The 25,904-nt window shown below is 39.2% G+C and overlaps 2 protein-coding genes across 4 annotated transcripts in view; both read right to left on the reverse strand.

The window, feature by feature from the left end:
- The window catches only part of myh11a (myosin, heavy chain 11a, smooth muscle), a 33,105-nt gene extending 15,070 nt beyond the window's left edge, over nucleotides 1–18,035 (reverse strand). For 2 of the 3 annotated variants that reach the window (XM_082537311.1, XM_082537313.1), the window contains exons 1-6: nucleotides 17,849–18,035; nucleotides 14,417–14,781; nucleotides 13,982–14,138; nucleotides 5,198–5,225; nucleotides 1,741–1,840; nucleotides 1,597–1,623 (exon numbers count right to left, since the gene is read on the reverse strand). In XM_082537311.1, coding sequence (XP_082393437.1) covers nucleotides 1,597–1,623; nucleotides 1,741–1,840; nucleotides 5,198–5,225; nucleotides 13,982–14,138; nucleotides 14,417–14,758 — 654 coding nt within the window. In that variant the 5' untranslated portion in view covers nucleotides 14,759–14,781; nucleotides 17,849–18,035. The remainder of the gene's footprint in view (nucleotides 1–1,596; nucleotides 1,624–1,740; nucleotides 1,841–5,197; nucleotides 5,226–13,981; nucleotides 14,139–14,416; nucleotides 14,782–17,848) is intronic. The other variant, XM_082537312.1, reaches the window with a different exon arrangement.
- Nucleotides 18,036–22,808: 4,773 nt separating this feature from the next.
- On the reverse strand, nucleotides 22,809–24,990 carry cep20 (centrosomal protein 20). Its single transcript, XM_082537833.1, has 4 exons — nucleotides 24,880–24,990; nucleotides 23,966–24,163; nucleotides 23,613–23,697; nucleotides 22,809–23,283 (listed from the first exon to the last, which is right to left on the reverse strand). The coding sequence occupies exons 1-4, from the start codon at nucleotides 24,905–24,907 to the stop codon at nucleotides 23,175–23,177; spliced, it is 420 nt and encodes a 139-aa protein (XP_082393959.1). The 5' UTR covers nucleotides 24,908–24,990; the 3' UTR covers nucleotides 22,809–23,174.
- Between the last annotated feature and the right edge of the window lie 914 nt (nucleotides 24,991–25,904).

Below are 25,904 nucleotides of genomic sequence, written 5' to 3' on the forward strand. Positions count from 1 at the left end.
GTGGTTTACAGATGTTTTTACTAATGCTGATATATATTTTTCCATATATTAGAGGACTGTTTTTGGAACTCACTGACAAATATGGAGGTCAGCCACAGCCGTAATTAAAAATAGAAATAATGATAATAAGTAAAAGACGTAGCCAATACTGACTGAATGTGAATTGAAGTAATATTCCCGGTTTTCACATTATTTCACTTCATACTGTATTTTTATGTGAAATTTGGCAAAACTAGTGATATTTTGACAGATATTTTAAGCTTGATTTAGCAAACCAAACAGACATATAGACATTTCAAAGGAACATGGGAAAATTTAAAAAAGAGAACTAAAATAATTTTGGAATTTGCCTCTTAGAAAAATGCTTTAATTTGGGAAAAGTTGTGTCCTCAATTAAAAGCCAAGTATTTATATTATATGTAAGAAAAAAACAGGAGGATACAGACCCGCTGATGAGATGCAGTTCAGAGGTGGCAAAGCAGAGAAGAAGGTCCTGTTTATTTAAGTCTCTGAAGGAAAAATGAGAAAATAGAAAAGGAAAAAAGATGCAAAGCAAGACAGCATGAAAGAGAAAGTTACAGCTGGTGGGAAAGACTGATCCTTGAGACATAGTTTAAATACAAATATCTAAGAGTACAGATTAGGAGAAACTGCTAAAAAAGTGCTTGAGAATGAGCGGAAGTAAGAGAAAGCAGAAAAAAAAGAGTTTAATCCAATGCTATTTCTGCACAGGCAGTCCATGGGAGCCTCAAGGTCCTATAGAGGACAGTGTCCAGAGATAATTATTCCTCTGGGAGCAAAGACCTTCTGAGTGAGCAGGGTCAGAGCCAAAGGGAAGCGTTGCTTTGACTGACTTTTTCCAATTATTACCCGAGCACCAGAACAGCAACATCAACTTGTGAGGTTTGAGCTGAAGTACCGTTAAAATAATTTATTTATTTATTGTGAAAGCTTCAAGTTTGTTGCTGATTTTAGTGAAGTCACAATGTTTAAAAGTCAACAGAGTTTCCCAAACTGAGTTTTAAAAACTCCACAAAGTAAAAGTTACAGGACAGCCTCACGGCCCACGTCAGGCCCACTGGCAGTCGGATGAGGAAGTAAGGGAGGGAAGGAAGGAAGGAAGGGGGCGACTGGTGTTTGATAGGTAAAAACAGGGCATGCTCACACTGTGATCTGTGAGAGACCCTTTCACTGTCGGGGAGGCTTGCATATAATCTCCACTGGCAGTGAAAGGGTGTCTAAAGAAGATGGAGGTCAAAAAACTGAACGTAATGAACCGCTTGAGGAGAAGGCAAAACTGGATATCTGCCACTGAACAACACAAGGTTTGAAATGTGACTGAGATTCAGTAATCTGATGATCATGCAGCCTTAATAAACTTTGTTTGATGATGAATATTAGGGTAAACACCATCTAACAGAAGGAAAGTAACATTTGGCATCTGTACTTTTGGTGTAAGCAAAATCAGTAGAAAAACAGGTATTTCGGGGGCAACAGTGACACTATCAATCTTCATGCACTTTTCTAACCTAAAGAAGGAACACACACATGAAAACCACACAGAAAAACACACTCCGGGCATTCCCCTTTACTCACGTAAGCCAACTGTGATCCTGCATGTTGCTATTTGGAGGAAATGGTAATATACAGGATTAAACTGGGTAGTTTCCTATGTCATTAAGAGTGAGGGAACTGGCTGACAGATCCTAACTATCATGGTTTCTTTACACAGATACTTACAGCACTGCTGTCTTTCTTGCCTTTGTGCGAGGAGGCCACAACAGCCAAATACTGGATGACTTTCTTGGTGTTTTCTGTCTTCCCAGCACCAGACTCTCCACTAGGGAGGAAAAAGTTACAGTGGGATTGAAAAAGAAATAGAGAAGGAGAGAGGACAATGAAGATAAGCAATACTGACAGGTTTCTGTTCACACTTCAGTAACCCAGTTTAATTGAATGGAAATCATGTGCTGCAGAGATAACTGTGCCTGACACAAAGCATAATGTTATTGTTCAGACTGTATACTACACACAGGTCCTGTGATAATCTACACAGTTTCAGGGAAAAGGTTATTTTAAAAGGGATTTATTACCCTTTTTCTTATTTGTGCATACTGATGCTACTCACCTGTTGTTCATAAGGGAAGAAAGTTGTCTGAGACCGATTATAAGATTTCCAAATTTAACTCATTCAGAGTTACTCTAGTTAAGTCTAACAAGGTCGTCTACCGATCGGAAGGTTGGGGGTTCGAACTCTGACTCCCCCTAGTCTGCATGTCAAATATCCTTGGGCAAGATATTAGCCCTAAGTTGTTCTCCGATGAATCCATTGGAGTATGAATGTGTGTGAATGCTAGTTAGAAAGCATTTAAAAACATAGAAGACAGTGCTTGTGTGAATGGGTGAATGCGGCATGTTGTACAAAGTGCTTTGAGTACTCTGGGAGACTAGAAAGGCACTATATAAGAATCGGTTTTAAGATGCACCCGAAGAGACAGGAGGGAGTATTTCATGCAACCATTCCACTAGAGCCGAGCTAGCTCTTAGAATGTGACCCGATACTTCATGTTAATATACTTCTTATATTCGTTTATATACCTGATAACTTGATGAAAGTTATATGACAACGACTCTTAGACTAGACAAAAATCTAAAACGTGCTACTGTATGCTTGAAAGGCATCTAATTACTTAAACATAAGCGAGACGATGCAATTTATTCCCCGAAAATGAACTTGGCTACTTCAAATAAAGTTGAATGATCACAGAGCCATCAGCCACTAGCCAGAACACACAGACATGCTCGGTCATGGGTCCATAAAAGGCATCGGATGCTCACTGTGTTAGGGCCTGGCAGCATAAAGAGGAGTGTAATTACTCAGTCCTGCTCAGGTCTGCTAAGGATATATGACATCCAGGCTGCTATTGCAGGCAGCTGTTAGTGCAGAGCAAATTCTGTTGGGATTTTTTTCCTGATAGTTTATCAAGCTGTCTCATCCGGCTTATCCACAGTAAGCAGCACAGGTTTCACTTGCTGTTATAAGATTATTTGAAAGGGTATGAACGATTACAGAATGGATGGCCGCATTTCTAATATTTGGGAATTTAATTTCATAAAAACATCAATTTTTTCTACATTTTACAAGTGTACATGTGTCACTGAATATCAGGGAAGTAGTATCGTCTTTTAAAGAAGAGGTGGGCAATCATTTTTCCCAGGGGGGCCCCATGAGAAACTGGGACTGTGGACAAAAGTGATAAAATTAACACTGAGCAGAGTTCAGCATATTAATGTGATCTTCCACAGCAGTTCCAGTTTCTTGAGAACTTGAGGCCCCTTGAGAAAATGAATTGCACACCCTTTTTTATTAGATTGACAAATCAAAATTACAAGAACAGACAGGAAGGCTAAATATTTGGCGTTCCTCATTAAAAAATGTATAACTTTGAGCCCTAAGCTAGTCAGAAGTATAGTGAATATTCTTGTCCCATCAGTCTGTTTTTCATGAAAATATACTGAACAGCAGACAAAAGAAACTGGTGACCTTGTGAAGCTGAAATGCCAAAAATTTCTTAGCATCCCAACTATTTCCCATGGCACGTTTTTACTATTATATGGAGCAATCAGGGAAATACAATAAATAATACATTCATCAGGACTCAGCAACCAGAAGATACAGTAGGAATCATTTTAAGATATAATCAAACCCACAAATAAAAGTCCAGACTGGAGCCGTTTTAATTTTGTTATAATAGGTTTGAAACTGTTTTGGTATTTTGTATTAATAACACTGTAATTACTGTCTGTATCTTGATTTGCTTCACCTGCGTCCTGTTATCTATTCCTCTTTGTAGTATTTAGTTTGGATCTTCTTGTCTGCCATCCAACGTTTCTCTAATGTTCAAGCCTATTCCTCAAGTTTAGTTCCCTTTTTTTGGTCATCCGGATCCACTTATTTAGTCGACCCTTAGTCTATTTTTGTTTGTTTGATTACTCTAACCTTCACTTTCAAAAGTCATGCTTTTGAATCCTCTTTTGCCTTCACCAGATTTCAGACATGGTAAAACGGTGCATGTCCATCCACAGAGGAAGTATATGAAATTTGTGACAGAAATGTCACTCTGTGTAATTTCCCAACTAATTAACAGCTTAAAATCACACACACAAGTCTCCAGTCACAACATTAAAAAGTGCTTTCACTAAAAATCATTAAGATGCAAGCGGCCCATAATAGATTGTTGTAAAAACAATACCACAAAGCATACAAAGCAATTAAACACAAGTGCATCCACCCACAAGGAAGAATGTCATAAATGAAATTCCACGTATCATTGCTGAAACATTTTTGCCTTTTATGGGTCCAAAGGCCTGATGGGGCTCAGAAATCTTAAAAAGTGCAAGGAGTTGATGTTCCAAGCTGATGGTGTTTCGGCTCTGCGTACAAAACTTTAAACAGTTTTAAATATGGCCTCATGTAAATTAACCTTCTTGTGTAGAAGGTTATTCTTGTGATTGTCTTTATTAAATTACATTTATGACTGAGATATACATGTATAAACAGCAAGATTATATTGTGCAACTAATTTAAAATGGTACATGACAAAACGTGAAGTCACTCCAGCACACAAAGAAAAACTAATTAACTCACTTTGTTTACTATAAATTAAAAGTACAGTTCAGTTCAGGCCAGTCCAAATATCAAGCTATCATTAAGAGACAAAATGAGGCCGTTTGTCCCTGGATGTCCAATTGCCCAGTCAAAGTTCTCAATAATTAGTTTAGAACAAATAAACAAACAAAATAGAGCCAAAACATTTGCAGAGCTAATCTGGTTCTCCCATCAGGATCCAGGGCATACTTCCTGAGTAAGGGTCTGAGAGGAGAGAGGCCTCTGGGAGCACCGTAAAAGCATTAAAGCACATCCAGTTTAGCTGTCTTTGAATACAAGATGACTCCATGGTAACAAAATCCGACAAACAAAATCTTTTTTTTTTGGCACTAATGGTTGAAACGGTGCTGAGAGACCAAAAAGGTATTTCGTCTGTTTAGATCTATGTTTACACAAGCATTATGTAACTGTTCTTGCACACAAACAGATGTAGCATTCACTCCTGCTTTTATGTGATGTTTAAAATGTAAAAAAACAAAAATGCAGAGATGGAACAGGTGAGCATGGAGGAGAGAGATTTTCACTTACGTGCAGAGAATGGACTGGTCTTCACGATCTGTAGAATCAAGAGAGAGTCAGTGTTAGATTATTTTTATTACAACTTATGTTGAATACTTTTAAACATAAAATTCATGATACAGCTAAATAAATTTGCAGTAACTGTAGAATACATTTGTAATTTTTATTGTGCATGATAGACATGAGGGACTTTTATTTTCTTTCTTTTCTTTCTACCACTTATATTCACCATGCAAAGTAGTCAAATGCACTACTGTGAAACCACATGTAATTCTCCAGCAATAAAGATCAATCTACTGTCAAACTTAAAACACCAGCTAGGCTTTGTGATTTACTCCCTTGTGCCAAAGAAAACATGTAACTCTTAAAAATACTTTGATTTTTACACATGAAAATGAACTCTGAATGCGCAAAAACAATGAGTCATTAGACTGTCTCCAAAAATACTCCAGGGAGATTACACGAAGACCATGTAAGGCTAAACTGTAACTGTATACTTCAGTACAAACCACCCCTGGGGGAGTATGGTGCACGTTGCTGAAAGAGAGATAACTTTTCTGGGCATTTGTGATCAGAACAGAACAAATGGCATACTAGGCAGCCTCATAAACCTCTATGCAACTGTGCAACAAAAATGACCCAGGGTAGGGTGAATGACGGGAGACAATTCCTCATTCTGACACTGAAGAGTGTCATTTTCATTTTGATTATCATCCACATGTCCAGGACACAAATCTAATGACATGTCTAACTTTGTGAGGTTATTTACTGACACTTCACTCCATCTCTGTGGTGTCAAACGTCTCCCAAAGAGTTCCATAGACTATATAAAACATGGACATAGCGACCATGATGTCACCCACTGATTTGTGAAATTTCATCTCTGAAACTTTGAGCCACACAATTTCCAATTTCTTTTAAACCAGACATGAGGGCCTGTGAACATTTATATGGTCCCCCCTAAACATACCCTGCTTTAATGTCCTTCCTGATACTGCTGTATTCCATAAGACTTGAACTGAGTTCATGCACTCATCAGTACAGTCTTTACTGAGGTCAGAGTGTAAGTAGTTTTCTTATACTGGACATCATCTTTTTTCAACTAGAGGAGTCACTACCTTTCTACCTTTTAGAAAGAAATGTTTAAGGCACTTCCTCTCTTTTATATCTATTGTCCAATCTGACCCACTGCATAGAAAATTAAAATTGCAAGAGAGGAGGGCATCATTTTTGGAAATTTTTCCCCATTTATTGCACCAGGAAACATTGCACTGACAGAATGGATAACGTCACAAACCAAAGCACTAATTGTTTTCAATTTTATAGCCCCCATAGCCTGTAGCCTGAAGTAAGATAGCTAGCCTTGGAGACGTATCCAAAACATTTCTTTTTAGTGACAGTAGACTAACTGAAGGTGGAAAAGCTGTCTCACACGATATGATGATGTTTACTGTCTATTGATTTTAACAGATACTCTATATTTAATTGTCTAATGTTTAATGAACTTCTTTCTACTAAAGAAAGGAAAAATGTTGGTGGTACTACAACAACTTAACTTGTCTGGCACTTGAGATTAAACTGGGCTTAATGTGATCTTGTTCAACAGAAATTAGTCTAACCGCTCCTCTCTAACCCTGTTGCATCATTACATCAACCTTAGTCTCAACAAAACTCTTTGAAGGTGTTTCATAAATTGAGTTTTCACTTTGCCAAACTGTCCTCTCTTTAGAGGTGGAAAGTTTAAAGCGGTCCCCAAGACACACACATACAAGTACACACACACACACGCACACACAAGATAAACCAGCAGCACACTCCTGCACAATTAGGGTGGAGCACTCATAATTTCGTCGAACAAGTACAGTGACAATAAAGGGCTATTCTATTCTATTCTGCACACACAGATACAGTGTCCAGCCTCCATTGAACTGTAAACTGGGGTGGATGCCTTTTCTCCATGTGAACTCCAGTTTGGCTGCTGTTCCACTGGATTCATTCCTTACATACAGACGAAATGTACCCTGTTCCCTCTCTGCACTTCCTAATTAAGGCAGAGTGCAAGACAGCAACACACACATAGAGAGAGAGAGAGTAAGGTGGCCAGATTTGTGAATTCTTGTAACAAATCCAAAAACAACATGCACTCACATTAGTGAATGAGACTTAAAAAATCTGTGAACCTAATTAAGTCACGAGAATTAAATCTGATTATATGAGTCTCTGCACCAGTAAATATACTGTGAGCACGGAAGGACAGCATGTCAATCATCTGCTGCTGGGGACAGAAAACTCCCCACGGGAATTTACATTTTTATCTCCCGGACATCAAAGACCAAAGTACAATTTTGGAGGAATGGGATCTTGGCCAAGACTGAAGAAGGAATGTTTCAGAGCTTAGGAGACTTATCTGGATTTGCTTCAGTTATGCACCACTTCCAGTTTACATGTGAATTGTTCATACTACAGCACTCAGTGTAGAACATCCTGCTTCATTAGTCACAACTTCATGGGAAATCCTACCAAAGCATCAACAATAACAACTCCCTGGCAGTCATAGTTTTTCTTATATTATTTTGGTGTATAGAGAACCCTTGAGACATTGATATTGTAAAGGTTTAAATTATGAAAAAGACTACGCTTCAAGCAATCAGACCCTATGAATCAAAAGGAGACTTTAATGTAAATGGCCTGCATTTGTATAGCACTTTACTCAGTTCCTGCTTTACACTTTACACTACATTCAGTCATTCACACACAGGCAATGGCAAGCTACATTGTAGCCACAGCTGCCCTGGGGCACACTGACAAAGGCAAGGCTGCCGGACACTGGCGCCACCGGGCTCTCTGACCACCACCAGCAGGCAAACAAGGTTAGTATCTTGCCCAAGGATATTTGGCATGCAGCCAGGAGGCAGCCTGGGATCGAACCACCGACCTTCTGATTAGTGGCTGACCTGCTCTGCCACCTGAGCTACAGCTATGCTCGTTTCCAGTTCCTTTTTTATTCCACTACAGTAGCTTTACATTACAGCTCAAAATCACTCTTATTTATCTAAACCATGACCCTCATTAAAGTTGCCTTTAAGACAACCTTCCTCTGACTCGCTGCCCCTCTCAAACTGATACTTTTCCCCCAGCTTTAAAAATTAAACAGGACCTATCATACTGATTTCACACTCCATGAGCTATTCTTATTCCTGAACCACATGATTCACATTTCAAAATAACACTGGATCTTGTTGTCTCAAATCAAGCTGTTTAGCTGCCATCCCTTCCATTTAAACCAACTGTCCTCTGACTGCCCCTGCCTTATAAACAGAAAGTTTAAACATCAGGTAGGTGGGACTTTATGTGGTAACAGCCTGCGCTGTGTGTCTTAGATCATCATATTAAAGATATCCAGTCTCGCTGACATCATGCAGGTCTAAGAGCAGGACAAACGGCCTGAGAATAGTTCGAAGCCTGAACTTTGGGCTCACATGGATTACTTGAAATTTCATTTAACATAATCATCACCATTGTAACAGTAACAGTGATAGAAAATAAGCACGAGGAAAACGTATCATGAGTTCACTTAAACCCATATGAGACAGTCTCTTTCACCTTTCCACGAGACTTGAGACATTTTGTTATTTTTAAAGAATGAATATATTTTTGATTAATTGTTTCTTGTCTTTTCTATGCTTTTCTTTATATTTCTCTTTGTGGTTTTTTTTTGTTCTTATTTTTCGCTGCCGACTTATCTTGATTTCTTTACTCAAGCACTTTAAGTCCCAGTTGTTAAAACGTGACAGCTAAATGGGTGGTCCAAGCTTAAATATCTACTGTCACATATATGATAAGTCCGAAAAAAATGTTTAGTCTGAAATAAATGCAGCAAATCAAAACACATTTTTTTCTTCTGCACATACAGACACACAGACTGAACAGCATCTGCTATGTTCCAGCGTTCGTTCTCAGAGATGAACAGAAGATGTATAATCCAAACGCCACATAAACACCAATCCTCCCTTCTTCTTGTTTACTCTTGATGCTGTGTTTACAAACTATAGCTTATGAGGTATTTTCCTGTATCCTGGTTTGTTGTAACGTTAAATCACTCAGTGCGTACACCTTATTAGTAACAGAAAAGCATTAGAAAGCATTAAGTTGCTTTATCAAAGACCAATTAAGTTATTTATATTGTCATTGCCAAACAAATTTAGCAAATTGAAGACAAACTGGTGTTTCAGTATATCTATTTCCAAATTTGTTCTACATATCGGCGCGGTCACATTTGATAGGCTTCTTTATTTTCTTTGATCAGTCATCGTTGATCGTAATGCGTAATGCGATATATACGTGGACTTGCAACTCCCTGTTTTGTGGACTTGCATTTTGAACTTCCACTATGGTTTATAGCTGTCTGTTAGTTTTTTTAAAGCCTGATGTGACTATATCTGGTAGAGCCAGCAAACTGGATGCACAAGCTTCATCCATAAACTACATAAGTGCATCACACAGACACAAATACAGACAGCTCCTGGCTACACTCAGCTTTGACCCCAGTGATGCAAACTTATCTCAATATGTTTGCATCAGTCTTGATATAATTGGGGAGATATTTAAAAAGTCTTCCTCCACAAATCCTTCGCAGGTCGCATTTGAAGGCCAAGTCGGTGTATCCTTCGTGGCCCAACCTATCCCAGAATTCATAGCGCGGTCTAGCCAATTTCAGTATCCAACAATGGAGGCAGCTACTTAGTTTTAATATTAGTCTTTATGGGTCACAAAATGTAGCTGTGTAAACTTCAAATATCTGCTTGGTTTATCAAGACATCACATATTTGCAAAAGTGCTCCGACGTTTTTGGAGACGTCTGTTACCCACCAGCTCAAAGCTGACCGGGAGGTCGAGGCCCACTAGAGCCGGGGGGAACACCGCACTCCTGGCACATCATGCCTCGACCTCCTGGTCAGCTTCGAGCTGGTGGCCTCTGAAGGATGCGGCCTACTTTGTGAGATCTCGCAAAACGTTTGCAAGATCTTGCAAAAGTTCATCTTAATTTTTTTTTCTCCAATATCCCTTGCAGGGCTCCGTACTCATGCATGGGCTGTCCATACATTTCATGCAGCATTGTCAACACAAATAGATTAAGTGATGAATGTAGGAAAACCTAAAGCTGCCGGGGACAGTCTGAGAGGGTGTCAGAGGTTGGTGGTCTCGATGCTACTGACATTTTCTCAAACAAAAGTACCCCGGGTAAAGAAATATAGTTTCAAGTTGTTGGCTTACATCCTAGAACAATTATTTTGCTTTGTATATCACAGTGTGAATCACATACTCTCTAAAGGAATTATAATGACAACAAAATACAGAGCTTTAGAGTACCTGATTACTTGTGTGGATCTCTTCAAGCTTTTTAGCATTGAAATTCAAAGTTCATTCAGGTGTGTACTTCAATACTGTAATAATGACCCTATCAGAATTGACAGCTCTGCATGTATGTGTGAGGCCTGTACAGTAGTGGAAGAAATTATAACACAACTTTCTTTGATGGTTTCCAAACAATAACTCTCTAAATTACAGTAACTCCTGTCCAAACATCCTGTTTAGGAAGGAAACTCCTCAAACCAAAGGACAAAAGTCTCAGGCTCATTTAATAGGACCAATAAACTTGTTAAATCTTTGGCATTTACACTCCCTAAGAATTTTTTTTAAATAAGCAAGAGGGTTTTCTGAAACAGGAAATGTTTTATTGCCCTCCACCCATCTCTCAACCATCTCACAATCCAGATGTCAAGTCCTCTGAGAGAACACATCGTCATATCAACATAAAATCCAGTGGGCAAGACCCCCTGGAAACACAGACTCTGATTCTATGGGAAACCAGCCACTCTGAATCACTGCAGGGACATTTACTGTAAGCATGACCAAGACTGCTACCATCACCTCTATGAGACCAAAATACTATTTTGGAGTTGTTTTTCATACCATTTTACATTTTAATGAGTGTATTTTTTGTTCTCACTACATTATAAACATGGCTCTGCATTTTAAGCCATCAGTTTCATGGGTTAATTTGCAGTTTTGTCAACCACTTTGTCAACATGACAGTGTGATAAGCCTGTCGTCACCAAGAGCCACCACAACTCACCCACAACAAGCTCTTAAAGCTGCCAACAAACAGCTCAATTTGACACAGCTTACTTAAGAGCTTCAGCAGCTAACGCCTGCAGATTTTATTCAGTTATGTGTGAGGCCTGCTGAAGATATACTTACGTTTGTTGCTTTCTTGTCTCAGTTTGTTATTATTTATCATTTTGATCTGATCATTTTAGTTTATAAATGTTGTAGCCCATCTCAGCATGTGCTGTGCAAAAGTCAAAAGTTCCTAGTAAAATAGCTACAGCAATTTATTGAAACAATTCTGAATTTATTCATTTATATTCAGTATATAAAGCAAAAACCGAGTTTGCATATATTTGGTATGACCTCCTTCATCATTCAACACAGCCTGAGCTACCAGGGTCAGGCTGTTCTTGTAATGTCTTTAATTAAGCTTCAAGAATAGTTCTCCAGGTTTCTTGAAGGACATTCAAAGCTCTTCTTTGGGTGTTGCCTGACTTTTGTTCTGTTGTTTTCCAAGATTATCCCACACTGCTTTAAAAATGTTGAAGTTTGGGCCCTGGGGAGGCCAGTCAGTGACTGATTACATTCAATTGTGTGTCTTTCTATTCAGTTATGCTTTTATACTGGATGCCAGGGAACCAATACTAGGCTTAATAAACAAAACAACAACAACAACAAAAGGTAGCCAATGTCCAGAGAAAAACTATAAAAGATCTTTAGAAAACCTGGAAGCTTCAGGAAGGTGAACGCACGCAAAGCTACTGGTCCGGACGGGATTCCCGGCCGCGTCCTCAAGTCATGCGCGGCTCAGCTGGCTGGAGTGTTCACGCACATCTTCAACCTTTCCCTCTCTCTGTCTGTAGTCCCAGCCTGCTTCAAAATGGCCACCATCGTCCCTGTACCCAAATCCTCCACCATCTCCTCATTGAACGACTGGCGACCTTTAGCCCTGACCCCCATCGTAAGCAAATGCTTCGAGAAGCTGGTCAGGGACTTCATCTGCTCTGCACTACCCGACTCACTGGACCCTCTACAGTTCGCATACCGCCACAACAGGTCCACTGATGATGCCATACCCCTGACACTACACACTGCCCTGTCACACCTGGAGAAGAGAGACACGTATGTGAGGATGCTGTTTGTAGATTACAGCTCAGCATTCAATACCATCGTTCCCTCGAAGCTGGACAGGAAACTGCAGGATCTAGGACTGAGCAGCTCCCTCTGCAGCTGGATCCTTAACTTCCTGTCTGACAGACGCCAAGTGGTCAGACTGGGCAGCATCACCTCATCCCCCATCACACTGAACACTGGTGCTCCACAGGGGTGTGTATTGAGCCCTCTCCTGTACTCACTCTACACCTACGACTGCACAGCCACTAACAGCTCCAACATCATTGTGAAGTTTGCGGACGACACTACAGTGGTGGGTCTTATCACCAACGGTGATGAGACGGCTTACAGGGAGGAGGTCAGCGCCCTGACCCACTGGTGTCAAGACAACCATCTCACCCTCAACGTCGCAAAGACAAAGGAGTTGATAGTGGACTTCCGGAGGTGCAGAGAAGTACACACCCCCATCACCATCAACGGCGCTGCTGTGGAGAGAGTGAGCAGCTTCCGGTTCCTTGGTGTACATCTGGCTGAGGATCTTACGTGGTCAGTACACACAAACAAAACAGTGAAGAAGGCGCAGCAGCGCCTCTTCTTTCTCAGGAGACTGAAAAGATTCGGCATGAGCCCCCGCATCCTCAGGACCTTCTATCACTGTGCCATTGAGAGCATCCTCACTGGATGCATCACCACCTGGTATGGCAACAGCACCGCCTACAACTGCAAAGCTCTCCAGCGAGTAGTGCGGTGCTCTGAACGGATAATTGGAGGTGAGCTTCCCTCCCTCCAAGACATCTACAGGAAGCGGTGCCTGAGGAAAGCGGGGAGGATCATCAAGGACTCCAGTCACCCCAGCCATAAACTGTTCAGACTGCTTCCATCAGGAAGGAGGTTCTGCAGCATCCGGTCCCGTACCAGCAGACTGAGAGACAGCTTTTTCCATCAGGCCATCAGACTGCTGAACACTTCATAGACACCTCAGCTTCACTACTGGAACTTTAACATTATGCACTCCATACTGTACAGTAACGCCACTGTTTTGCACATGTCTCACTCTGTATATTTTATTTTATATATTTTATTTATTGTTTACTCTATTTAATTTGTAAAATATGTGTACACACACACACACACGTAGAAAAATATTTAGTATACACATCCAGAAATGCATATACTATTATATATTGTACATATATTTATTAGTTTCAGATGTAGCCATTCTTGTATTTTGCTTGTTTACATTATTGTATTTTGCACAACTCTGTTGCTTGTGAAGCTCGCACACAAGAATTTCACTCACATGTGCTGTACCAATGTACCTGCACATGTGATGTGACAATAAAAGTGATTTGATTTGATTTGATTTGGAGAACCACTTTTAAAAATACTAGAGTCTGGCTCCTTGGAAGCAAAACATAAAGAAAGGGTTGCCTAAGACTCTTTTTCTATTGTATACTTTGGATAGATAACATAAAAAAGCCCCATTACAGAGCTAACATGGGTAGGAACATGTCTTTGCAGTATGAAAGCATCTACATCACAAGAGGAGTTTTGTAGTAAGCATCTTACCTTGCATCATGTTTCTATAGGCGTTGTCAGAGATGGAATAGATATGAGGGGGTAGTTCATGTCGTTTCTTTCCTTTGTACATTTCAATGATCTTCTCTGAGTAGATGGGCAGCATTTTGTAAGGATTCACCACCACGCAGAACAGGCCAGAGTATGTCTGAGAGCAGAGAATGCAAGAAAGGTGAGACAAGGACAACTTGCACAGTTTGCATGCTTGTTTCTGCCAGAGAACGAGACAGTAGTAGTAGTAGTAGTAAAAAGTACAATAATCTGAGGAAATTCATAGTTTGTCATCATTTTTCTAGTACTTTATTTAGGGTCAGAGTTTGTACATCCCAATCCAAATAACAAAGGGATAACAAAGTCAACAAGTTGCCATAAGAATAAGGCATAAACTATTTTGTGAGCATGCGCTTGTTTTTAGTAAATACTTACATAAATGAGCCCAGAGAAGTACCTCTCGCGAAGATTGTGCAACACAGAGGCCTCATTTAGACAGGTGAGCTCGGCCATGTCCTCCACCTTGCTGAACTTGGGAGGGTTCATCTTCTGGATGTCATCTTTATTGACTGTTATCTTCTTGGCATTATCAGCCAGCTCCACCAGCACCTCGTCGCCATGCTCCTCCTTTATACTAGCTGCCTCAAAGCCATGCTTTTCTGATGGAACCCATACCAACTTCTTGGCTGCCCAGTCAGCCTGAGCCATCGGGCTGTTGAGGAAGTCTTTGTCAACAAAGAGGAACTTCTCATCCTCGGTAGGGGCCTTCGTGGACATCTTGGCTTAAGGTGAAGGGCCAGCTGTCGATGACAAAAAATTAACTGAATGTTAGAAAAGAGGGAGCAGTAAATAAAACAAAGATGGATGACAGAAAGAATGCAAGTAAGGGAGAAAAGAGGCAATGGAAAGTCAGTAGCAGCAGTCAGTAAGAGACAATAATCACTTGCAGGTACTGGAAGTACCTGATTGGGCCTATAGATAGCAAAACCCTGTGTCAAGTAATGAGTAAGTCCTAGTGGGAGTCATGCTATAAATTTGCCTCCTTGCTTGTGGTCGTAACCCAAAGAGTTAATATGCTTCATCTATCGGGGAGTTCCAGAGTGCAGCCATTCTCACAGACCTCCACCCCCCTCTCGACCCTGCACTCTCTCCCTGTCTCTCTCACACACCACAAGGGAAGAGCTCAAACAATTCCCCTCCCTACTGTAGATCCAATGACTGAGGCTGGGAAATTGATTTTAATTAACTCAGCAACAAAGACCGCTACGTTTTGTCAACAGCTCTATCTCAAATAACTCTAAACCATTAATACTTGCTGGCATTTACTTATACTCAGTCAAGTCAGTGCTTAATTGTCAACATCCATTTTTTCCGGTCTTTCACTCTGCATCTCTCTCTCTCTCCTGCTCTCTCTTACTCTCTCTCTGTCTCCTGCTTGAGGCTTCAGTCTCGTGCTGTGATGACCATATATGGACCCCTTCTCTGGAGCAGGGCTCTTTTCTGCAGACCTAAACAGCAAGGCAAGTGAACTCCCAAACAAAGCCCATATAGGGAATAGTATGTCTCTTGCCGGCCTTGTCGTTTACTCCAAAATGATAACAGTAAGGCAGAGAGCCTGAGGGGGGCCCGGAGCTTTAACAATCGTGCTTCACACGGGGCCATAGTAGCATTCATTTTTAAATGCACTGGTTAAATCATGAACAAGTGCCTGGGACTCAGTCATGTCTGAAAAGGAGCATTCCCGAGCTTATGTGAAATGCTAACAGAAATATGTAGAGTAAATGTACATGCACTTAATTCTTTTCAAGTGTTATTAAAAAAAACGGAACCCATTAGATCTAATTTAGGGACTGTTACATAACTATAAAACCATAATGTGATGGATAAAATGAAACAAGTTTGCAAGTTTTTAAGTGGAAAAAATGTTTTACTTTCTAACCTAAGATAGCTTATATATGAAATCCTGGTCTTAGACAAACTAAGTCACAAACTATAAAATATACTGTAAAAGTATTAGCTTGAAGCAGAAGCAAACACTGTCTATATGTCAGTGGATGAAAGCAGTAAGTCAAGCACACGTCTGAGAAAACAAGGAAGGAACCCTCTGATGATCTGGTGATTTTCTGCAGATAAATGTAAACAAACTTTTCCTGACACTCCCCGTATACTTAAGTGTGTGCAGCCAATCAAGTTGCTCCTCCTCACTCTCTTTAACCTTTCTCACCAACTTGAGTTAATGCTTAATAGTTGTGGAGTCCACTCTCACTTTCTGTGGTGTTGATACAGTTTGGTGCTCAGTAAGTGTATCTTGAAGACAGAACAGGGTTCAGAGGGAAAAGTCTCACAGTCACGACGATGGTTTGTCATCTCTGGCATCTTTATTCGCCATGAGACTAAACTACACATAATCCAGTATTATTGATCTGTCATAACTTTAACCACTAAATATAATATTAAACTCTCTCCTGTGTAATCATCAAACCAAATCAGTATTGTCTCGGTTCTAGTTTGTCAAAAATATCACACCAAGGCTAAAAATAAAACTTGTGATGAGACCAATAAACTGGATCATTATTCCAGAGTCTCTATCAAAAATAATAAACAAGTGGAAATATCACTCAGGAGACTAAGTGACCTTTCTATTTGTGGCTGACCGAGTGGCTGACAGTTTTACAACTTTTCTCTCTTCTTCCTGTTATCCTTTTATCAATAAACTCAGATGCATCAGGTTTTCCAGGCCTTTGCTCAATGTTTGCTATTAAAACATGAAAATAGTTTAATTGAATTTATTAAAATATACACTTGACTTGTTCCAGGAAGTGTTTCCTCTTATTTTCTGACCAGGAATATCCCAGTGCTTGCCAAACTGTTCCTTTAACTGTTCATCCAGAAACCTGTGATGCTGTGGCAAAATTAATCTGTTTAAAGCTGCATCCAAGTTTTACATATATATAATTGAGTTGAAATACTCAGTTATTAGACTGTCCATTAGCTTGTGTGGTTATGACAGTGAAAGCCCTTGAAATAAAACAGAAGGGAGACTACGTCTGCATGCCAAATATCCTTGGGCAGGATACTAGCCCCAAGTTGCTATGAATGTGTGTTAATGTTAGACAGAAAGCGCTTAATCATAGAAAAAAGGCTTGTATGAATTTGTGAATGAGGCATGTATAAAGCGCTTTGAGTGCCTCAGGAGAGCAGAAGAGTGTTATATAAAAATCAGTCCATCACTCCTCCAAACCAATCATGACAAGATTAGTTAGCTGTATGTGAAAATTGTCACGAGTCTGTGCTATCTGCATCTTCAGGGAAAACATACTGGATATACATGCAGCCCAATACAACCATATTTGGAAAACAGGAAACTCAGTGGTCAGTGGGATGTGGTTCTTAGATAGACAGACCTTTCCCCTTTTCCTTATGATCGCGAATACTTTTTACAGTTTTTTTTTAATATATGTATTTTTTTTACAGTATTAACTGTAGTTGATTAACTTAACAATAATACTACGTCGTCTGTTGCACTTTATCTAATGCACAAATAAGTGTTTGCATACAGGAGATGTATAATTACATAATGAGCTGACGCCCAGATACGTAAACTATGTCATTGCTTTTAACTGTCAGAAGAAGTTATGAATAAAACTCATATGCTAGGCTACCATAAAACATTAATTAAAGCATATTTTTAAAATAATTTTTCATAGTAGCTACAAAGTTCACAATAAAGCTCTGCAACCGCCATTATCTACAGGAAAACACGCAGACTCCCTCTTCCTTAAACGCATTTAAAGTTATGAGGGGATGCCGATTGACAGGTGCACTTCATGACCGCCGCTGCACGCTTCCACTAAAGGATATACTTACATAATGTGAAGAAACGGGTGTTCAGGGGAGCTTTGGCTTTGGAAAGTTGGAGTTTGGAGAAGCCGGCGTTGACGAGGTACTCCAAAAGCGAACAGTCCAAATGACCCTCGTCAATTTCAAAGCCTTACTATTTAAACTGCGGACTGTTGCGCGAAGGTGGAGCTGTACGAGGGGACCCTCCTCCTCCAGCTGCAGCATCGTCCAGTTGCAGTCTACATCTGTCAGCGGGGCTGCGGAGGCAACGGACATGCGCACTGCGGACACCAGCAGGTTCGAGGAGTCACAGGGATGTAAGATGAATGAAAAGGCGCTGAATGGAGTGGAGGGTGCTGCTGACAGAGAAGCAGAGGATTAAAAGGTCATATATAACAGTCAACAGTAAAATGGAAAACACCATAACTCCCTAATCTCCATGCTTACTGTTCCAGCACAAAGACATCATGTTTGTGTGTAAGACTAGCGCACACACGGGCTGTGAGGTCAGGTTATGGTTGTAAAATAAATTGGCGTGTAATACAGTTTCATCAGTTTTTTTTAATATCTTGAAATTTACTGCAGCTAACAAATCCAGTACATCTAAATCCACAACATTTATGTTACAAGACCTTTTTTTTAGATTTTAATGTGCAACACGTTTATACATGTGACATATTTTATAAATAAAATGATCCAAATTGATATAGAACTTCTCGTTAAAATTAACTACATCATGAGCCAAACTACATTAAAATACCCCGAAAAATAATCAAGCCTATGTAACACAGCAAGGTTCATTCTATGTCTTGGTTATGAGTCTACCATAAGCACATTATTCAGATTAATAGACCGATTAACTCAAATTCTCACACACTAGATATTTTAGTGTCAGTGATACTGTGTTAAATTAAATAATAACTTGTTTTTTATTAATTAAAATGAGATCATTTGTATAAAACTAGATAACTAAACCTTGATATTTTAAAAGTAACTGCAGTTTATATTAAAAAATATAAAAGAAAACGTGTAATAGTATAACCTTACCAAAGGGAACATCCTCTCCTCTCCCTCCTGTCCAAAGAATTAGTTCAATTACTTTACATTCTTGTAGATGGACAAGCCAAATGTGTGTTTGTAGGTAAACAGCATGGCTCAACTTGAATTTATGTGTTTATTCTTTATGCATCATGACAGATTTTAGGAACATTTCATGACTTGATTTGTTGTTTCCATTAATTGAATCATAAAAGCTGGACCCACAATAAACACAGAAGCCGAATAATTGGTTCAATTTGAGTCTAATCTTAAAAACATGCTATCACTTGCTGTCTTAACTAATTTCTTTGGAAAGAGTTGGTTCAAAAATATTTAGTAATTCAGCACTAATCAAGCCAAGCGTTTATTGGGCGCCTTGAATCATAATTAACTGTTGTTATCAGTTTGTATGTTCTCTCAATGTCTGTGTTTCTTCCAGGTGTTCCAGTTTCTACTGTTTAAAGACATGCATGTTAGGTGATGTATGTGTTATTCTACAATGGCTGTAGGAGTGGATGTGTGGGATGGAGTTGTCTTCTGTCTGTGGCAGTACATTTTCAATATAATAAAAATGTATTTCTATGTACTTTCCCTGTAGAAAAACCTTTTTAACATAATTTACAGGTGTCATGTTTCAAAGAATTTATTCAAAGGCAATCAAGAAAGTCTTTACAATTTAGACAATTTAACTGCAGTCTAATAAAATATTATTTCAAATTGCAATCTGGGCTTTTACCTCCTTATTTTGTATCATTTATTTCCACACACCTCTGAGTTGAATCTAATAAGGCTAAACAGTGGGAAAAAATGAACAGGAATCATAATTATAAAACTGTGTGCGTCACTCCTACACGTTCTAGGGTTTAAAGATTATGCAATGCGTTCCCACTCCTCATAAGGAAAACCAGCTGTCCCCTGCATAGGAATCCCCTTTTACTGTAACCTCCCTGGAGAGTTTCCCACCAGTACATAACTCATAATTCGCATAATGAATGTGAGTTTCTTTGTGTGTGTGTGTGTGTGTGTGTGTGCACATCCCATCTTTCTGTTGCTACACACACAGCAAACAGCTCCTCCCCTGTCCTGCTGCATCCCTCCTGTGTGCAGCTTCTTTCCAATGGAACTTCCTTTATAAGGACACTTTTCTGTTTGTCCCGGTAAATCAAACTGCTGGTTGATAACTGCGCCAGAGACATAGCATTGTGTTCGTGTGTGTCTGTTTGTGTAAAAACTGATGACAGACCTAAGACCAACATTAAGGGCCTTCAGGTTCCCTCTGGCCAACATCAAGGAGATGGGGTGGCATTCGTGGAAAAGGACCATGGGTTGAAAAAATCAGCACAGACAGGCAGTGGGAGGGATGAAGAGTGAAGAGGAGGGAAAGAGGAACAGATACACTGAACAGAGAAGTTGCAGTGTGTGCCATATAAGGAGAATGGCGTCTGTATGGAATCTCTGCAGCTTTCTGTGTTACTTTCAAAGTCTAGCACAGGCAACCACCCCAAGCTCCAGTGACTAAATATGGTTCAATAGCAACAGGGTTGTTCAAACAAAGTTACTCCTATGGCTCCAAACTCTAACTCTATTTACCTGCAGTTAGCTGTGACAGACAACTGGTTTATAGCTTCTGTTTAGTGCACACAAGAGAAAGACTTGTTATTTTCTTGTTATTTTTAGTGAGATAAAATATGAAATTAACAATTTGCAGCTTGAGGCTAATGCCTTTGAAATAAGTACACAGAGACTTGGGATTCCCTCTGAACTAAACAGTGTATAACAGGATCATTTTCCAGAATAAGAGCCATAATAATGGATGAAGGTAGAAGGAAGGATTATTATTTATTTGTATTGAAAGTTAATCTGTTCTAAACTTTGTCCTGACACACCTTTAAGGAGGAGACAGCGGGAGTGAACATGGATTTAAACCTCTGAGTGAATGATGGCAAAATCCCACTCCAAATGAAATAAACCTAAGCAGGATTTTCACTTAGAAATCAAATGTTAATCATCTGTATTTTATTTACACACAGCAAATGAATTAACACGCAGCAAGTGAATTCAAACAGGTCACTGTTTATAGTAAACCAGCCAGAATGGCTAAAGCAATTGAGCACGTACATGTGGAGGATTCCCTCGAAGCAATAAAAACAAAACGAGGTGTCATATTAAGATCTCGTACATACAGCATGTTTCATGAGTATTTTTTCTTCATCCTCATGTCCATAGATGGTCATCTATTGGAGAGAAAACATGTTTATGGATATGTTTGACCCCCAAGGAATGCAATTGCATTCTAATTTAAGCACAGAGGCAAACGTCAGTTCAGCCTGCAGCAGTCAAAGGATCACTGCATTTAACACTATTTATACAGCTGCCTGTTTTGCATACAACTAATTTATACAGTGGAGGAGAAATGCTACCAATTATGGGGCAAACTGCCAATTGAACAATCGTGTCATTGTTCAACTTCAGGAGCTTGTAAAGCCATTTTAAAGAGAATGGATATAGATGTCAGTGAAGTAGGTATTTGAGTACCTCAGCTTTAAGGAAAAATCAGGTTTGTTTTTGTAAAACCATGTAAATTCAGACATTTTCAGATGAACAAAGACATAGCGCTATTTTCATTTGATACTAGGAAACAATAAATTAGGACACCGTAGACAGTTAAGCTCTTCAACAAGCTGCACTAAAGGTACATCAATCATTTTGTGGCCAAATTCAAGATAATACACCATGTGCTCAGTATTATCACTTCACTGTTTCAGTGGATGAATCTGAGACCTATGATGAGCAGAAACAAATGTGTATAACCTAAAAATAACTTAGACGTAGAGCAGGTTACAAATGGTTTAAACAGTGCAACTAAGTGCCCAACATCAGTAATCAGGATAAGAAATAAAAGGCTGCCTCAGTAGATAATCACTTCCAGAAACTTAGGGCTTTAAGTTTGAGATAAAAATGTCAAGTTCCTTAAAACGGTGAGAAACTATGTGAAAAGCTCGACGCAGTGCATAATTAGCGTGGGATCTGGGCTACACACAGTATACACATAGATATAATTAAGTTTTGTTGATTTACTGTTGTTGTTTTGTGGTCTTTGGGGTCAGATAAAATAAAATTATCAAGGTAAGAAGGACCTCATTGCCTTTTCTCTTAAGCTGCAGCAAGCAAATGAGAAAAAGAAGTAAACATGAAAGAGAGAAGCTACAGAATAAAGTCTGGAAGATGCATTATACCTTAGTTTAGGTTCATTTATATAAGCAACTGAAGGGCACAGCTTTGGATCATGGGTGGGTTTAGTTTCACACAATACAATGACCACTAAAACAATCACAGGAAAGTGTTATTTTGGTCAACGTTGAGGAGCAGCTACTTTAATCACCCTATGATGAAAACTGTAAAAGAGAAAGTGCTTGCATTCACAATGAATAAGTCTTGTAAATTTGGAAAAGCCTGCAACATTTCATATCAATGTACAAGCTGTATGATCGCCTCAGAGGCCTGTTTAATGCATGCAGCTTAATTAAAGTGCACTTGCTGTGGTCTCTGCTATATTTGCAACTTTTATGCTCAAGGTCCTGCTCTCAATATCTTCAATGTTGTAAGGTCTTTTAGGACCTGTTACAGTGTAACATGTCCATCCATTCATCTCCTTAGCTGTTTATCTAATTCGGGGATGCAGTGAGGCCGGATTCTATCGTAGCTATCAGAGTGTGAAATGTGGTGTATATGCTGGGTAGGACACATGCGAGCACAGGGAGGCCCCAGTGAACCAGACCAACCAACAAGTCAAACCCAGTACTGTTGGTCTGCATGTTAGAAATGATTGGCTGCATAAGACTGAAAAAATAGGAAAGTTGTTTAATCCTATGAAAAAAGCAGACTTCAGTTTTGTCTGTGGTGACACTGCCACCATATGGTGGAGAATGAGATCAGCAATTGCAGTTGGTGAATAAAAATAAAGATTTTATTATTTTTACACTGTTAAAAATCAGTCAAAAAATATCACATATTTACAAAATGAAACACCAAATACATCACAAATGTAATCTCAATCCTTTAACTCAACTATGACAAAAACAATTAGGATTATTAATTATTAGGATTACACTGTGACTAATATAAATAAAGTGTTGAAGTCTGATAATAAATTCAAAATGTAAAAAAGGCCACAAAGAACATTTGGCAATTTATAACAAAGACACAAAGATTACTGCGCTAACAAGACCTTACAGACTTTACGCTGTAAAGGCTGAATAACTACAAGGACAGAGGCGAGATACAACATAGTAAGTCACTGCTGTATCATCAAACTTTAGGCATCAGTTCCAGGAGTGTTAATGGCAGCAGCGCCTCGCAGAAACACCTTCCCTCCCTTATTACTGCTGTTCACAAAGTGGGACACTAAGCCATATAGAAGAGGTCTGCAAAATAAAAAAACAAAAGAATTGTAATTAAGTTTTCATTAGAGAAGGAAAATAGGTGACTGATAGTAATTATTTTAAATTGTACGCCTTTCAATTTTTACTGGCGGTACATGGAGATAAGTGCTAATTTATTATTATTTTTTTTTAAATTAGAATAAATTCCCAAGTCATCAAGCCAGTGCACAACTATGATGAGGATTCATGGGGACACTGTCAAATTGTTACGCCCACTCTGAACATTCCCCAAAGAGTTCAGCTAATTTTTGAACATTATGTTCAGTAGCAGAATGTACTGGTATTTCTTAAATCCTGCTTTCTACACTTACACTGACTTGGAGCTTGGATCCTCAGTGACTTTCAGCTCATTCGCCAGGAACTGTCTGTCCAAAGGAACTTCGGGTTGGCCCGACTCTGAGAAAACAAACAGTGCTAAAAAATATTCACTTTTCTCAACAATAGTTGCTGGTTATGACAGCCACTGTCTTGACCAAGTCTACATAGTTGAGTCCACTGAGTTGCTACCATGTGATTGGCTGATTATACATTTGTGTTGACAAGCAGTTGAATGGTCGTAGGTAATAAATCATAATCATAATAATAGTAGTTACAGTTCTTAAAGTTTGTAAAAAAAAATAAAATTAAAAAATGTTGAGCTTGCACTTTTTTGGACCTCACCCACCTGCAGTCAGCACAGACGCTGTGTATCTGTACTTGTTGAACTCCAAGTACTCCCTGATGAGCTCGTTGATGATCAGGTTTTCGTGGGACAGGGGAGGTCGCGGTTCACGCTGGTCATCCAGGGCGCTGAACACCTCCGCCCGGATGCGAGCCTTCAGCTGGCCCAGCACACCGCGAGACTCCAGCGTTTCCCTCAAAGCTAAAATATTCACATTTTTAACACAGCAAAAAAAAAAAAAAAAAAAGGATAATAGATTGGAAAACTAAACAACCCCTATGGGTACAACGAATCTGTTTGGTCAGTAAATTTAGCTAACGAATGAAAGCGGGATGTTTTTGTACGACGTACACCGTACAGAAATTTACCAATTTAACATATTCTTGGTATTTTTAAAGCTATAGACCGCTTCGATAACAACTCATATTCATGTCAATATCTTCACAACACACTCTTTAAATCGTAGTAATTCTCAACCATTAATCTGTTCTTATTTTTATGAAAATGTTTATTACATGTCCTCCCCCTATGCTAACTAGCCTAACTCTGAACTAGCTGGCTAGCAGCTGTTAGCGCTGGCGAGCAGCGAAAATTTCCTGAAAAAATATAGATCGAATAAAGTATATTACGTGTTTAGCTATGCCGAATCAAATTATAGGTGTTAACAAAAAAGGCGGCAATGGGTTGATTCATCCTTAAAATATCCCTAAAACCACTGCCATTTAGGTAGCTGACTTATTAAACTTTTGAATGGAGGCTGGTAAGGATGTTTCTGTGTTTTATAGTTTGCCAGTGTTCGTAGCTTTTCGCTAGCTTGTAAAATAACATCTAAAATTATGTGGGTTGATCTGAGATCGTATTAGGATACTAGTTAGGAAACAAAATAATGAATTATGCTAATGGCAGTGAGCTCTTACCGCACTTCAGTTCTGTGATGGTCGCCATCGCAACGAGTGTTCCTATACAACCCACATGAACGTTTCCAAAAATAGCGCCCCAACAGGTGGCGGAAGACAACTCAGGAAGATAACACGAGAAGACTTAAAAAAAATCAAAATTTTTATGGAAGACCAGATTATGTACAAGTGTATTTTTACTGTGATTTTTTGGGGGGTTTGAAGGACAACATGGCTGAGCTTTAGAGGTGCATTTGGTTCAGAGTTCTCAAGCACATGGCAATGAAATGATTGACCATATCATAAATATTATTGAAGTGAGCAGAGCATTCAAAAGCATTCGCATGGACAGAGTTTACTTAAAACTAGGAGTAGGCAAGGCACAGTTTACATCAAATGCAATAACCTATGATCATAAATAGTCTGTCAAAGAGAAAGAGTCTGACCACACTTATGTAAAATGCTGAAACATGGTTAGGTTAAGGGATTCTCATACACATCAAAATTCAGATGTTCAGCCTGGTAAATATAAATATTAAAATCAGCCATAAAATAGTTATAAGAGGAATAGAAGAAATAAAATCACAAAAGTGAAACAGAAAACTATTTTGGGTTTAGGAGAGCAATGCAAAAACAGCAAACATCAAGGTTGAGTGGTCCACCGCCCTACCACTTGGAGAACCTTTTTAGCTTTCCTCAGAGCTAAAAAAAATGTATAGTCGAAGGGGCGTTCCTTGGAAAAAACACTCAAATTACCATTTCTGACCACTGTCTATGTTGAGAAGACAACGTTTATGTTACTTGTTGAGATCAAGTCATTTAGAATAAAGCTTTTGTTTGACAGGAACAGAGGGCATTTTGTATTTCCACAAGACTCCAGTGAGTGTACATGTGCAGCAAATGTACTGGTATACCTGACACATTTAGGTAAATACTGTATCTTCTAAATAGAGAAAAGCAGTCCCAGAATGGGTCAAAGATGTGAATGACCCAAGTGAACTAAGATTGCAAATTTTACAGCTGGCCTGTGAGGGCTAAGGATCCTA

The sequence above is a fragment of the Aulonocara stuartgranti genome (genome assembly GCF_965226115.1).
Source record: "Aulonocara stuartgranti genome assembly, chromosome: 6".
Classification (NCBI taxonomy): domain Eukaryota; kingdom Metazoa; phylum Chordata; class Actinopteri; order Cichliformes; family Cichlidae; genus Aulonocara; species Aulonocara stuartgranti.